This window comes from Podarcis cretensis, assembly GCF_951804945.1.
Source record: "Podarcis cretensis genome assembly, chromosome: Z".
Classification (NCBI taxonomy): Eukaryota; Metazoa; Chordata; class Lepidosauria; order Squamata; family Lacertidae; genus Podarcis; species Podarcis cretensis.
This window is the reverse complement of record NC_137184.1, coordinates 3,787,121-3,803,198: the sequence shown is the minus strand read 5'-3', so window position 1 is coordinate 3,803,198 and position 16,078 is coordinate 3,787,121. Positions and strand designations below refer to the sequence as shown.

The following is a 16,078-nucleotide window of genomic DNA, read 5'->3' as shown; positions in this document are numbered from 1 at the left end:
CAGGCATTTTTTTTTACTGAGAAACATAGTTTAATGGGAACTTCAGTGCATTTTAGCTGTGTATTCTAGCATTGCTTTGAAGTTTGGTTTTTACTTTTCCTAGTGTGAAACGGTAGTCTCATCTCTTTTAGGCTGCTTTTCCACTTAATCATTTCTGTATTTTAAAAGAACTTGCCTTTTATGCACAGCATATATTCCATATTCAGCTAGATTGGCAATCTTGTCTTCATTTGCTTTGTAATCCTGTAAAAAATTGTCCAGACATATCATTGTGTGAACATAACCTAGGTTCAAGGTGCCATATGACTCCTAGATTTTGTTACTAACCCTTCTAGAGATTGAAGTTATTCATGTGGAAAGATGGCTGCTTAAGCCTAGTAAACCCCCAAAACTGTTGCCAGACCTAATGTAAGTGTCCACTTCTATGCCCTTTAATCACTTGTTAATTAAATCTAGGAAAATGACAGTAGGACCTCCTCCATCAGGCCTATTGCACTGGTAATTAGATTAAGACTTAAGTTGACATTCCTTGGGAAACATGTCCACCTTTCCCCACAACGAACATCCCACTCTCCAGGCTTCACATTCTAGTTGGTCAGCAACCTCTCATGATTAGGGCTGGGCAATATCAGTTTTTCAGCATTGAGGTATATCACCAGCCCAAACATCACAGTCTGGTGATATACTGCTATGTTGGAAAAACAAGCTGCATTGGCCTCAGCCAATCGGTGGTTAAAATTAATGCCGTTTTGAAAGGTTCAGTCCACCACTTTGATTCTAAATGTTGTCCAGTAGTATTCATATGTAGGCAGAAACCTTATTGAATCTTTGGAATCATCATACAAAATTTGCATAGTGAACAAGCAACAACTTTCCAAAATAAATAGCAGATGTTTAGCATTCCATATAGCCTTGTCATGATATCTGAATAAGATAGGTAAGCATAGGACTATAGAAGAATGAGATGGAGATAGCTTGTAGTTGTGTGGGTTATAAAAGCATGAGTGTAACTTCATGGGTAGGAGGATGTGGTAACTCATTTGCGTGACCTTCAGTAAATGCTCACTGTGGAACATCTGAGTTGTTTGCATTAACAACTGAATTTAAGATTTGTATTGATAACAAAGTTTTACATCATCAGTGTCTGAGCCATACTCTTTCCATTTTAGAAAAGGCTCCCCCCTTCTTTTTTTGCTTGGATAATTACTTCAGTGTTCTGGGAAAGAAACAGCATGTAGAGAATGAAAACAGCTGAATGTTCATCTGTTAAGTTTGGCTGTTTGTCTTGGATGACGTGAGTGAAGTCACGAACAAATGACTTTCTAGCATTGACTGGCTGTGTCAAAGGTACGTCTTGCAGTCCAAGACAAAATGCTGTTGATTCAGAGCCCTTCCTATTGTGTTCTGGGATTTTTAATAAGTTGGATCTTTCTTATTTATTTATTTATTTATTTATTTATTTTGTCTACTGCCCTTCATTCAAAGATCACAGGATGGTTCACTGGCCAGTCTTTGAAACCCAGATACAGTATATAAGCTAGGCACCAAATGCCTCCTTAAACTAGGGTTATAGTCATCAAAACAGAATGTCTAGTTGCCATTTGGGGGCCAGACAGCTTGAAAGTCATATATTTCAATATGACATTTGGATACATGAAATTAATTCTGATTGTGCAGATAAAATATCACAAAATTCTGCAGCGTGTGTTGTTAGAAAACAGGCAAGATCCTAGGATCCCCAGGCATGCAGCTCCAGATGGTGGAGACATCAGGTGCCATCCTGGCGCCCAGGCATCTTCACTTGGTCACAAGTGGCCAATAGCCAGGTGCAAAATGTGCCTGGTGCCTGACAAATTTTGAATGCTGCCACTGGCTCATACATGGGCAGTGGCATGGGCAAGACTGCCCTGATTGACTGACTGAAGTGTTTCCTTTCCATCTGCTCTTTTTGATGTGCTGAGGAGCACATCAAATATTACACATATTGCAAACAAACTGTGAAGAAGCTCTTTCACACAGTTAAATGTATTGCTTCTCTCATGTGTGCAGGGAGTAGGAAGGGAGATCTGACTGATTAGCAGGTAGAAACATGGTGTGGTTTCAAACAAATGGATTGCTTCTCATTAGGAACAAGGAGCAGGAGGGGAGATTTGGTTGATTTTTCTGGAGAAAGTCGCTTTGGAGAAACAGAACTGCAAACAGTGGCAGAGCCTGGGATGGCATTCCACATTGTTGGTGTTACCATCAAAAAGGTCCTGTCTCTGACATGCCCACTTGCTGCACCTAGAATGGTAAGAGGACAAAAGAGTAGATGGTTCTATAGATATCCTAACCCCAGCCTGATGGCTTAAGTAGGAGAGTCATGCCATCATGAGGTCCAGCAATATGCTTTTTACTTCATAGACAAACATGTTTTAGCTGATGGTGCTAATATTAGGAAAGCCGTTCACTAGGATGAAAGTGTCCAGCAAAGGTTCCCATTGTTGGATTACATTAAGTAGGGTTGCCATATTTTGAAGAGCAAAAAAGAGGACACATTTGCCGACTTCTACTTTTAACTATGGATCACTATGACTACTCTCATTTTACATTCCCTTGAAAAGGTAGATGTGTCCTGGAAAAAGAGGACATTTGGCAACCCTATTAAGAAACTGGCTAAACTCTTCTGAAGAAGTGTGCATGCACACGAAAGCTCATACCAAGAACTAACTTAGTTGGTCTTTAAGGTGCTACTGGAAGGAATTTTTTTATTTTGTTTTGACTATGGCAGACCAACACGGCTACCTATCTGTAACTTAAACTCTTCTAGTTAACCAAGTTGCATAGTAAGGAAGTTAGTACAAACTTGAAAAACAGCTGCTGCTACTATTTTTTCTTAACTTTTTTTACAATGGGACATAAGAGATTTGCTGGATCAGAACAAAGGCCTATCTAGTCCAGCATCCTGTTCTCACAGTAGCCAACCAGAAGTCCATGGGAAGCCCACAAGCCGGACTTAAGCACAGCAGCACTCTCCACACCTGAGATTCCCAGCAACTGCTATTCAGAGGCATACAGCCTCCAATACTGGATTTTTAGGATTGGCTGGGGGAATGACTTTTTATCAGATAGGTTGGCTTGTCCTACTGATTAAGAACAGGTAGCATGACATGGCCTTGGTGCTTAACTGGGGCATCCTCAAACAAAGTGGTGAGCCAACATGCCACGCAGAGCCATCTGTTGCAATAGCACAAGAGGATTAGTGCTGCTTTTGAGGGTTTGACCCAGATTTATATCTTAGTGATAAAACTTTTAATCAAGCAGATATCGCAAAAGCACAATGACCCCTGAAAATGAGAAGTAAACAAAGCTATTGATCTGAATAAATGCTAGCTTTTATGCTGTGGGAAAGCTGCCATGGCTGCTGCTATACTTTTTTCTCTTTCCCCCATAGTCTTTCACTGCAACCTGAGATCCCTTTTTGTACCTAGTGCTGAGGATGAAATGTGAAATACGTGTGTGTCACATACTGTATGTATATTCAGCAGAATGTGAGTTGTTATGCGCATAATGATTGGCCATGTGCACATTCACCTGGTCTCATGTAGAGTGTGCACGTAATCTATCCACTAAGAGGGAATTGTGCACTTTTCTCGGTCAGTATGCATAATGTCCAACAGACTTTGGGGAATGTGCATATTTCATCTGAATTGTGTATATTCTCTGGCCATGCATAATCTCTAATAGGCCTTGGAGAATATGCATATGTGAACTGCATTTTGTACAATCTCCTGTCAGTTTTTTTCCTTCGTTATACCATACATCCTGGATAAATTTGAGGAACTTGGAAAAAGTTTGTTCTGCCCCATTACTTAAGGATCTGTAAATGGGGATGCCTAAATCTGACCTTTGTGCGTCATTAAAATACTTGGGCTTTTCCACTTCTGTTTTTCAGCGTAATTCTTAAGGAAGTACTTGCACAAAATTAGCTGTCCTGGAAACTGGATCTGTATGTAACTGCAGGAACTTAAAAAAAGCAAAAATGGCATTTTCTTTCCAAGAATATATGAACATTTAGTGTCAATAAGTAAAATGGAACCATGATAATAGCCTTGTATTTAAGCACCACCCTGGTAGCCTGAGCGAGAAAGTTGCCTTTAGGCAAGTGAATGGTGCTAGAAGAGAGACAGAATACTTTGGCCTTCCTCTGTGCCCCTCATAGAAATTTCCAGGGTGCAGTAATAGGTTTTTGGATATTTTACTTCTTTTCTGAAGGATAAGAATATGAATGAAATGTAAATATTTTGGCCTGGCAGAAATATAATAATAATGATGATGATGATGATGATGATGATGTTTGCTTCTGGAGGTATTAATGATATTAGATAGACACTTGCAAGCCCAGTGATGATCTGGCACTAATGGCCAGTCATTGGTCTAATCTATTCCCACCCCAGCTCTCACTCACAGGGCATTGTTTTCAAATTGGATGCATCTATTTCTGGCATCTGATTTAGGGTGAAGCTGGGGTTGCCCTGTAATCTTGGTTGGGAAATGTTGTTACTTTCCTCTTGTCTTTGTTTCTGGCACCTTTTTGGCTTCATTCTGTGTGCATGCTCCCTATCTAATTGTACCCTCTGTGATTATACACACATTTTTCTTGGTCTCATCCAGGCCAGCTGTTAAATTATGCTCCCTGTAATTTCCTTCACTTTAAAGACTTAAGCTGAGCAGGCAGAAAATATACCCTCCATAACCCAAGCTTTATTAAAGTTTATTTCTAGAATTCTACTGCAGCACGCCTCCCACCAACAATAATATATAGAGAATGTATTAGAGTGACGTAGACTTTTGACACACATTACAGCAATGTTCAGGTTATCCCATAATTTAGCTCTTCTTCCCCCTCTCTTATTTAACCTCTCAACAACCATATGAGGCTGACAGACTGTGGCCGGTCCATAGTCACCCAGGGAGCTTTGTGGCTAAGTGGGAGTTCAAACCTGAGTCTATGGTCCGAATCAGTAAGGCCAAAAATCACAAGGAAGGCCTCACTGAATGGCTGATACTGTTTACCGCCATTTTGTAACCTCTTTTTTTTTTTAAAAAAAGGCCTAATAAAGGTATTGTACTGTGTTGGCTTTGGGATGATCTGCTGACTGTAATAAATGGATAATGATGACAATGACAATAATAAATGTGTGTGGGCTAGTATGTCATTTTGTGAGCTTGTTACTTTTCCAGGTGTATTCGCAAACCTAAACATTGAAAAGAGTCCCTTTAGCCATAATCAAATGTTGGAAATCAAAGAACAAGCAGTGGATAAAGCTCCCTCTTCCTACCAGCCCACAACTGATTCTGTTTCTGTTCACTTGCATTGTGCCTAAGGGTAAAAAGGGATGAGGGAGAGACAGCCACATTTAATTATTGGTGTGGAGAGAGAGCTGCATTTAATTATTGAAGCACAATCTTATCTAATGTCTTCTTGGTACTATCTCCCCCACTCCACTCCTTTTTCTTCTGTGCTTGAAAATTGCTATCCGGTGGTAGCTAGAGAAGTATTCCACTAATCTCAGTGATGTTATTTTTTTCTTCTTCTTATGCCCTCCAAATTACACTTTGAACTTTTAATTGTCTTCAGAGCTGTGGGCAGGCCCACAAATTGATCAGACAAGCCTCCCTGATTCATCAAAGTACACCCTCTCATTCAGAGGGAAACTCACACTGTCTGCCTTGTACACATTCACAGTTGTGTTTATTCTCACTGAAAAGGGAGCTGGCCAATTCTACCTATTTTCCCGCTACCCTTGATGGTTTACCCCAGAGAAGAAATGAAAACCTGAACCTTTTCACTGCAACACGGCCCCCTCCTCCCAGTCTATTGTCAGCCTTAATGTTTCTGTTGGTTTGTCATAAAGCCAAGGCCTGCACCAGCCAGGTTGTTCTCCTTATCTGTTTCTGCCTGAGCCATTTATTTTGTCAAGTGTCCTGTCACCAGGGCCATTTCCCACATTTCCCCCCTGTAAAACATGCATTTCTGGTTTGGGTTGATGGAGGCAACAGGCCAGTAAAAAAGAGAATCTCCAAATTGGGCCAAAAGGCAAAGTAAATTCAGCTGAAAGTAGGGTACTGTTCTCCATGTGTTCATTTGAGACTTGGGATTACAGTGGTACCTCGGGTTAAGTACTTAATTTGTTCCGGAGGTCCATTCTTAACCTCAAACTGTTCTTAACCTGAAGAACCACTTTAGCTAATGGGGCCTCCTGCTGCCGTTGCACCGCTGGAGCAAGATTTCTGTTCTCATCCTGAAGCAAAGTTCTTAACCCGAGGTACTATTTCTGGGTTAGCGTATGTAACCCAAGGTACCACTGTATTAAACATTTATTATACGACTGAGGAAAACAGTATGTCTGGGGTGGGCAAACTTGTTTTCTGTCAAAACACTACATTCACCTTTTTAGGGGGCAGGGATTGTAAACAGGGCCAAAACTGAAAGTGTGTGACCCTACCCTTTTTCCTCCATCTCTTCCCTGCTGGATACTTCTAATGTTTCTTTCTCCCCCCATTCCCAACTTGTCTTTGAGGTTTAGATGTTGAGTTTGATTCCTCTTTGTATTATTATTATTATTATTATTATTATTATTATTATTGACCTGCCCTTCACTGTAATGTCCCAGGGCAGGTTACAGCAGTTACAATGCAAACCGCTTCCTGATTTCTCCTCCTCCATTTCTTCTCTCCCCTCCCCCAATTAAATTTACTTTGTTTTAATTTAATTTAATTTGCTGCTCATTTACTCTAAGCTGCTTCACAAAGTATCCTACCCTTTTATATTCTGCACTTGTGTAGTATCTTGGGGCAAATGTTTGAGTTATTTAATGTTGATTGTTTTATTACTAGTTACATTTTAATCTGTCCTTCCTTTGAAGACCTCAGAGCAATGTACATGACAGATTCCCCCCACCCTCCTTTATCTTCACAATGGCGCTGTGATGATAGCTAAAAGAGGGTGATTGATACCAGAGTAACTAGTTGTGTAAAAATGGCTTTCCCAGGGTGTGATATGGGGTTCAATGTTATGCTGACTGTTAAGGAATACAAAATCAGGGTGTGTAGGATAACCACTACACCTGCTTTTCACTCTCTAAAGCAGGGTGATATGTGGACAGTGAAGGTACCGGTATGTGTTAGACAGTGGATCTTATAGCTAAACAAATTTGTTCATGTAACTTACTGATATCACTACCTGCAATCAGGGCTGCCAACTTTAATAAAATATTGGCGGGGGGGGGGGTAAGTCTTGCCCTACATAATTGATTACATGATGCAGTGCACGGACACCACTTGAATGGCAATGCACATCAACTTTGGGGCCCCCCGACCCCCTCAAATGTTTTATTGGGGCGGTGAAGAGCCCTCATCCCCTAGGAATTGGCTTCTATGCCTGTGATAGAAAAGTGGAGTGAGTGAATTGTGTGTGTACTTAAACCTCCCCCCCCCCCATACAAGCAGGGATCAAGAGCTGAAGGTAGAGGGCAAATTTAGGCTCATTGATTACAGTTGAAGGGATCCTGCAGGAGAAGATTAGCCTTCCTGTGTCCAGTTTTCTCCCTGTTAACCTACAGGGCTGTGGGAGGGCTGGTGTGTGTGTGTGTGTGTGTGTGTGTGTGTGTAGTGTGCTTTCAGTAGCCCGCCCTTCATTCATGACATGTTCATCCCACCTGACCCCCACATGTGCTTAAGCTTTTAGGCTTGTTTTCTCTCTCTCTCTCTCTCTCTCTCTCTCTCTCTCTCGTGCAGACAAATGTGCTCCCAAAGTAAATGTAGATAGAGCTCAAGGGACACAATGGGTAAGAGGTAATGTTTTCTCTTTTTCTGGGTTTGAAGTCTACAGCCAAGATAGCTTAGTTCTGGAATCTGTTCAAAGTGGTTTGAATTCAACATTGCCTCTTTTTGTTTTCTTTATAGAGAAGAAGTTCAGGAGAACTGTGTTCACTGGAAGAAGAAATTTACCTTTGTCTGTAAAATGAGTGCCAATCCTGCCACTGGCCTCCTGGACCCCTGCATCTGCCGTGTGTCTGTCCGCAAGGTGAGTATCCCGCATTGACTCTACACCTGTTTGGTTTATGACCTAGAACTATGGCTTTAAGTGGGGAATACAGTCTCCAGCAATAATTCCTTTTTAAAATAGTTTTTGTAGTTGTTGTTCTCTCTGTTGAGCTAAGAATACGATTTCCCTCTATCACCACCCCAGCTTTCCCCTGAACTGTATGAACCTATATGTATAAAAATCCAAATTCCTCTGAGTTTCCCCCACAATTGTAACTTGCTTACCAACCCCACTTCTTGTACAGAAGGCCACAAACTGCTATTTGTGGCAGAATTTTTGGATAAAATGCATTATTTCTTGGGTTCCTATTCCTGAAGGGAGGATGTAGAGAATGCATTGGAACTACATTGGCTCCCTATTTATTACCATGCCCAATTCAAGGTCCTGGTGCTTGCTTTTAAAAGTCTTAAATGGCTTGGGGCTCAAATATCTACAGGAGCACCTCCTATGCAGTAAGGTCATCAGAGAGGGTCTTTCTCTATGTGCAGTTTTTAGAAGTACATCAAGTATGTGGGGGGAAAAAGAGCTGCTCCTATGGTGGTTCTCTGACTCTGGAATGCCCTCCTAGTGTAGGTAGGTCTGGTGCTGAGACTGTATTTTGTTTTTTGATCCCAGTTTAAAACCTTTTTATTTTCCCATGAATTTTAGATAATGGTATAGTAGCAGGCTTGTACCTGGCATTGCTCAGGAATTCTAAGAAACAAAAACAGTGCAGTTTTGAAAGGTTGTCTGCCATCTTGATTCAAAATGGCGTCCAGTTGCTTTCAACCATAGATGAAAACTTGCTCCTTTATCTCAGAAACCATAATACAGAATTTGGCTATGATATCTTAAGGGGTGTCCAAATGCACAGCAAGCAGGCAAACAACTTTCCAATATATTTAGCAGATTTAGTTAGTCTAAAGGTTTTATTCCTTTTACATTTTTGTGTGTGTCGTTGGTTGGTTTTAGAATGTCTTTTAGATAAAAGGTTTATACATTTTAAAAGTAAATACAGTATAATAAAACCAGGTAACTTAGAGGTGTTTGGTTAACACCCCCACCCCACAAACACACGTAATGCATGTCAGTCCTAAGTGGTTGCTGCTTGACTAGCCCTAAATGTACCTCATTTTTAACAGAGAAGCTAATGCACCCAATTTAAATAGCTAGGAAAGCAGCAATTGTTTCAAACAGTGGATGAATGGTTAGTACTGCATATTCCTTTCATTGCACTGAAAGGTATTTTCACCATGTACAGTCACTACACTCAGGCAAGGAGAGCGATGCCTTTGCTATAATTACTGTAATAAAACTCTTCTGTCCTCTTTTTGTTTTCTCATTACAGGAACTGAAGGGAGGGAAAACTTATTCCAAGGTAAGATGGATTATGAGCAGTGAAAAACCAAACTTTACATCATCTCTTTGTAATTGTAGAATAATGAGCTTTTGAGCATACAAAACACTTTGAATTCATTCTTGGCAATCTTTACAACATCCCTGTAAGGTAGTTTAGTATTATCCCCTTAATGCAGATGGGGAACTGAACCGGAGAGAGGATGGCCAATGATGCTGTCTTACAGAGTCTGGCAAAATAGCTCTGGGAAACTCAGAGATGTGGGTGTACTTTGTACCAGGGAATGGGTAGCCCCCTAAATTACATTTTCTGACGGAGTTGGCTTGTGTCTCCCTCTGTTTTCAGCTGTTGCACCTGTTGGTTCCTGGTGGATATCAGCTCTCCTTTACCTGTTGTTGTCTTTCTTTTAAGATAATGACACCACATTCTTACTGCTTATAGAGAAAAAAAGGACACTTTCTGTCAATGGGTTGCCCTGCTGTTCTAGGACTCTGTAATTTCTGCTGTTTAAAACACTTAAAATAATGGAAGACTGGCTCCATTTGGCTTAGGAAGCTGGTGTGAATGACCCACCCATGCATCTTGGGTGTCATTTCAGAGGCTGACTAGTGTTTTGGGGGTTGGGGCCATGAGCCATCTCTACCAGAAAGTGTTATTTAGCGACCACATTCTATGCAAACAAAAACATCCAAGGAGTGTGTGAAGCAACACCAGGGAGGGGTGAGACCTGGGGTGAGGATGTGTGGCTGGGGAAGATCTCAAGAGCCAGATAGAGAGGCCTGGAGGGTCACATTTGGCACCTGGGCCTGGGGTTCCTCATCTTTGATTCGTTAGGTATGGCCCTTTTTAGTGTCTGGCTTTTAAGCTGGGTTCATGTACTGTTCAAAAGCCAGGCTCCCAAGATCTCTGTACTCAGTTAAATTATTTCTTTGGGAGAGATCTGATGGATGTGCTGATGTAGAGAAAACACTAAGTTCTGAACCGGATGGTAGAGTTGGCTACGGAATGAAAATTAAGGAAGCTGTACTGAAAGGTTATATCTGAACATCCTTTTGTTAAAAGCATTGCCCTTCCTCTAGCAGCTTTTGGCTGTCTTCAGTTATCTATTTGCTCTCAGGAATCCATTTCCTGGGAAAAGTTTAGACCTCAGCATGTATTACACATAGCACTGGTGGCTACTGGGTTAGGAACCCACAGCATCTTTTCTTGGGTCTTCTTTGCAGCCAGCAAGAGCCCCACATTTCTCTGCTATGTGTTAATACAGCCTTCACCAACCTGCTGCCCTCCAGATATTTTGGACTACAATTGCCACTAGCCCTAGTAGGAGGGCACCAGGTTGCCAAAGGCTGCATTCATGCATAGTGGAGAATTGAAGATTTTTCCATGACGGAGGGGTCCCCCCTCTTTGTATTTCAGTCTGGGAAGCACTCACCAGCATGAATTAAGAGCGGATAAGTGACTTTAAAAGGGAGAAGCGGGGTATGCTGAAAAAATAGGTCACCATTTCCCTGAATCAAACATCTGAAGGAATCTTCTTGTTCCTTCAGGGTTCCAAGCTGTTGACTAATGTGAGAAGGGTGTGGTGAGATTTGCCATCTGGGAAATGCCACCCATAATGACAAAGCCAGGTGACGTTTTATAGCAGGAGTAAGCAGTGGGTGTGTGGTCATGTTAAAACAGAAAATGAAATGCACAAGTGGAAGAATGTATTGGGGCAAGTTCCAGAAAACTAGCTTGTCGCGTTTTGGAGATGTCTTTGCCTTTGAGGGGGTGCACGGGTCTATTACGTGTAGATCACGTAAAAGCAGGACACCTGGTCGACCACTGAGAATTCAAATTTTCTGTAGCTGCTTTCTGAAGTACCCTGTTGCTAGTGCCATCATAACTAGGGCAATGAAGGTCTCATAGGTGCCTGGCTAAGTCTGTTGTGTTTTCATGAGCCTTTAACAGAAGCTTAAAATCAGATCACAATTTGAACTGCTATTATCTACCCATTTTGCTTTTAGTCTAGGGATGGATAACTTGTGGGCCTCCTGATGATGTTGAACTCCAACTCTTACGACTCCCAACGTTGCATTGGGTGCATGATCCTATTCCTAACATGGTTGTTTTTTTCTGATCATAAATGGAAATTAAACATCAACGTGAGACTGAAGATTGAAAAGGGAAGTGGGGAGACTCACAGAAGCCTTTGCAAGTTTCCTCCTTCTTTCCTTCTAAGTCCCCATCTTGCTCCAATCTTAAAAGGCAGCATTTTGCAAGCAAAGGCAGAGCATTGGAGAAGTCATCTCCATTGCTTTTGCTAGCAAAATCACCTTTCTTTCTCCCCAGAAAGGAGAAAGAAAGGAGCATGGGCAGCAGATTCAATCTTAGAGTGCCAGGCAAAAGCACACTTTGAAGCAAGCTCCCTCCTGCTCTCAAGACTACTTCAAAGGCTTCTTTGCAGCTTTAAGACAGACTCCAAGCTCTGGCCTTTGCAAGTGTCCCTGTATTCCTCTTTTAAACCTCCAACACTGGATTTAAAAGGGAAGTGTAGAAAGAATTGCAAAACTGTGTGAGGGATTTTGACAGGTGGGCAGCCCTGCTCACTTGACAATCAAATGACATCATAATGACGCCATGTGAGTGCCAGGTCAGTGGCCACACTCACATTTGGCCCACAAGTTTGGCCCACACTCAAATTTGGCCCACAAGGCTGAGCCTGATAAGGATGTGGGCCAGGAGCTAAAAAGGTTCCCCACCAAGGCATGTTGAGGACACACCAGGTGGAAATATTTTTAAACAATTTTAAATGAAAGAAACTCAGAAGATGTATCATTGTCTGTGAAAACAAACTCACAGAATTGTTAAAGGCTAATTCAGTGCATGTCTGCTCCCATTTCTTTTACCATCATTTGGTCATGGAAATGTTTCCCTCTCAAAAGATACCATAGAGTTATTTGTCCTATCCCACATTTCCCAAGATGAAAGCTTGGAAACATGAAAGTTCAAGCAAGAGGTAAACAGTATTGTGTAACAGCTAAGAGCACCTCTTGTCTACAAACTTACAAATATCAATTTCACTGTTACGATTTCTCCACAGAAAATCCTGGGAATTTTATTTCAGTGAAGGTACCAATAATTAACCCTAGCTCCCCTCCCAGAATATGAGAGGGGTGACAGGATGATTGGTTTAGCAGTTTAAGTCTGTTGCCTAAGAGTAAACAGTGAGTTGAGGAAGTCGTCAGTTCAGATCTCACCTCAGTTGCAAACTCACTAGATGAGTGTAAACAAGCCACCTCCTTCTTTCTACTTCTGTGCCACACCTCAGCAAATACTGAGCTCCTTAACTGATACTTACATCTATTTTAAGGAAAAGCAACCAAGGCAACATACATCCTAACATAACATATGCTAAGAGCTTTGAACATCCTTGAAATGTTCGATGTCAATACTTGCTTGTTTACTAGCTGGTATGGTGGAGTATCTGAGTGACCATAGAACAGGCATGTCCAACTTCAAGGAGGCTTTGATCTACTATCCAATATCAAAAACTGGCAGTGATCTACCACACTCTCCCCTTGTCATTCTTCAACTTAAACATATTATATTTGGCTGAGCTTATGATAAAAGTAGTAACAAATGATAATCACTTCCATAAAATCTGAAAAGTTCATCATAAATCAATATATTTTTTAAAAATACATGCTTTGTATACTTGTAATAACATAAGAAAATAACATTGAGGACAGGTTGTTGTTGTTATTATTATTATTATTATTATTATTATTATCATCATCATCATCATCATTATAACATGATGCACTGATTGTTGTTCACAAAAGCTCATGTCATAATAAATGTGTTAAGTCTTTAAAGTACCCCAGGGCTCTTGCTGTTTTTCAAATGAGTCAGGCACATGACAGCCACAGCGGTTTCCCCAATAGTTTGAAACAGAAATTGGGTAAACTCAACTGAAGAGTTGACAGCCTTCATGCACCACCTTAAGAACTGGGTGAAACCTGTAGAAGCCCTTTCCCTTGGATCCAACCCATCCATTCCTTTTGAGTAAACCTAAACCAGCCCTTTCTCTGAGGAGCCAGTGCGCAGGGCTTCTCTCCCTCCCTCTCTCCCTCTCTCTCTACACACACACACACACACACACCACATCCCCTCTGCTGCTGCAAACTACTAGCGCAGAAGGGGTGTTGTTGTAGATAAAGGCCGGCTGTTTTAGAGCGGGGAGGAGGGGGGACACGCTGCACACCCTGTAGGATTTTTGTTTCCCCATCAATGCATTCCAGAATTTCTCTCCCCCTGCCCTTCAGTTTTGTTCTGCCCAATCCTCTTGTACGTCTTCTCGGAAGTAAATCTCTCAATGTGGGCGGGATGGCAGCAGCCAGGAAGGGTCCCCCCCTCCCCCTCACGTGTTTACTTGGGAGTAAGCCTCACTGTGGTCTCTCGCACGCACACGCTCTCTCTCTCTGGACCCAAACCAGCCCTTTCTCTTGAGGAGCCAGCGCGCAGGGCTTCTCTCTCGCTCTCTCTCTTGCTCACCCTCTCCATCTGCGTAGACCTCCTCCCGCCTTGCACTCGCTCACTTCTCCAGAGAGAGAGAGAGAGAGAGAGAGAGAGAGAGAGAGAGAGAAGTCCTCAGAGACAGAAAGAGCTGGATTAGGTCCAGAGAGAGAAATTGACAGATTGACCAGAATCACTCCCGCGATCGACACATTGGACATGGCTGCCATAGAACTAGTTACTGAAGCGGTGTCAGATACAAGAAAGCTGGGAGCTTCCACCATTACACCTTAGCCACGTGTTGTATGTTTGGGTCCAAAACAAAGTTGTCCTACCCCTTACACCCTGTTAAAAGTGGCAACACCTCCAGTATGATTGTACTGTGGTGCCAATACTAAAATTTGCAAGCAATTACTGTGATTTGTCCCATATGATGGGGGAAAGGGAAAGGGAGGAGAAAGCCTGCCTTCAGAATTCTTTTTTATCAGGCGATGGAAACCCTAAACAAATTATGTTTGACGCTAAATATATCCTATAATGGGCTAAAATGCTGCTTAAGTAAAATACCTAAATGGTTTTGGTTCTAAGCTGTTCATTAGACCACATGTACCTATACCAATCAGCGCCCTAAGGCCTGATTCAGAGGCTCTCCTGGGGTGTCCATCCTCTCCTGTCAGTAAGGTGGGTGACCCAGAGGTTGTGAAACTCCCTCCTATTGGACCAGCACTCAGTGTTGGACATCTCATACTCTAGTGGCAAGTTCCTCCACTTCACCATATGGCTTGCTGTACTAGAGCATTTCTAACTCATTCCTCAGAATTTTAAAATAAGTCTGAAGCCTTGTTTCCGTGCAATCTCCCAGTCTTGTTCCTTAGGAACTGTGCACTGATTTTCATCTACAGCAATATCCTTTCATCTCTTGGCATGCTTGCTGCAGTGCATTCTGGGGTAGCATAATACAAAGAGTGTTTTATTATGTTGGGGTGTGTGTGTGTGTGTGTGCGCGCGCGCGCACGCACGCACATAGGAGTGTGTGTTTTTCCACATCACTGACCCTAGTGTCTTCTATGTCCTTGGTTATGCAATGACTCCAGGCGGGTTAACGCTGTCCTTGCCAGAACAGCAGTTCTGTTTCTTCCACCCTTTCTGTAAATGTTTCCTGAACAAACCTTTTCTGAAAGTTTCCTCCAGGTGAGGAACAGGGCATGTTCCAAAATGGGATTTGGATACTGCAAATTCTGGTCCTGTCCCACTTGGTGCTCTTCTTTTTTCTTGTTTACTGTGCAGTGCAGTTTGTGTGTGCATGCATGTGCATTCACGTGGAGTTTTGCTGATCTTGACTCTGTTGCCTTTACAGCTGGGTTTTGCTGATCTGAATCTAGCAGAATTTGCAGGCTCCGGGTTCACTGTCAGATGCTGCTTGCTGGAGGGATATGACACCAAGAATACTCGGCAGGATAATTCCATATTGAAGGTAAATGCTAAGAAATTCCATGGACAGGTGCTGTTTCTGAATTTCAGCCTGAATGTGTATATATTTAAAATCCTTCTCTCTACTCCACCCCCTCCTCAACCTCTTATTTCTTCCGGTTCTGGTGTGTCTTGGCAGTAGGGTGCTGAAAGGAGGAACTTGAAGCTGCTGGTTCCCTACCCAATGGGAAAAAACAGTTTCCCATATAGGATGTGGAGAACTAGATGATCAGCAAAAAAATATATCCACGCACATTGCTTAGTGCTATGCTGTCATCGCTTTTAGGGGCAATTTTAGTTCCTTTAGACTTGGTTCAGACGTAAAGGGAAACCATGGCTTCCTGCTATGGTAACAAACCGCAACAAGCCAAGGACTTGCAAGCACACCCTTCCCTTTCCCTTATTATGGCCAGAAAGAGATGGAAAGCCTCTGCTTCCATTTAATAAGGGAAAAGGGAAAAAAACCCAATGACAGTTCCCAATAACTTCTAAACCCTGAACTCTGTTTGGTTTTAAAACTGTGGTTTATTTGTTTTTGTTTTATGAATTACCAGGATGGTCTACATATATATTTTCATGACTTTCATTTCAATCTTCCTCAGGTAACGATTGGCATGTCCCTGCTCTCTGGAGACCCTTGCTTCAAAACGTGAGTGGTTGTTTTGTTTTGTTTTGTTTTGTTTTGT

At 42.0% G+C, this 16,078-nt stretch overlaps 1 protein-coding gene across 8 annotated transcripts in view; it reads left to right on the top strand.

Moving 5' to 3' along the window:
* Nucleotides 1–16,078, top strand: part of EEIG1 (estrogen-induced osteoclastogenesis regulator 1) — a 59,103-nt gene that overhangs the window by 27,635 nt on the left and 15,390 nt on the right. For 6 of the 8 annotated variants that reach the window (XM_079962194.1, XM_079962192.1, XM_079962193.1 and 3 more), the window contains exons 3-6: nt 7,948–8,068; nt 9,417–9,446; nt 15,280–15,396; nt 15,995–16,041. In XM_079962194.1, the coding sequence (XP_079818320.1) occupies nt 7,948–8,068; nt 9,417–9,446; nt 15,280–15,396; nt 15,995–16,041 (315 nt within the window). Of the gene's footprint in view, nt 1–7,947; nt 8,069–9,416; nt 9,447–12,072; nt 12,191–14,956; nt 15,114–15,279; nt 15,397–15,994; nt 16,042–16,078 lie in introns of those variants that run through there. The other 2 variants (XM_079962196.1, XM_079962195.1) reach the window with 2 other exon arrangements.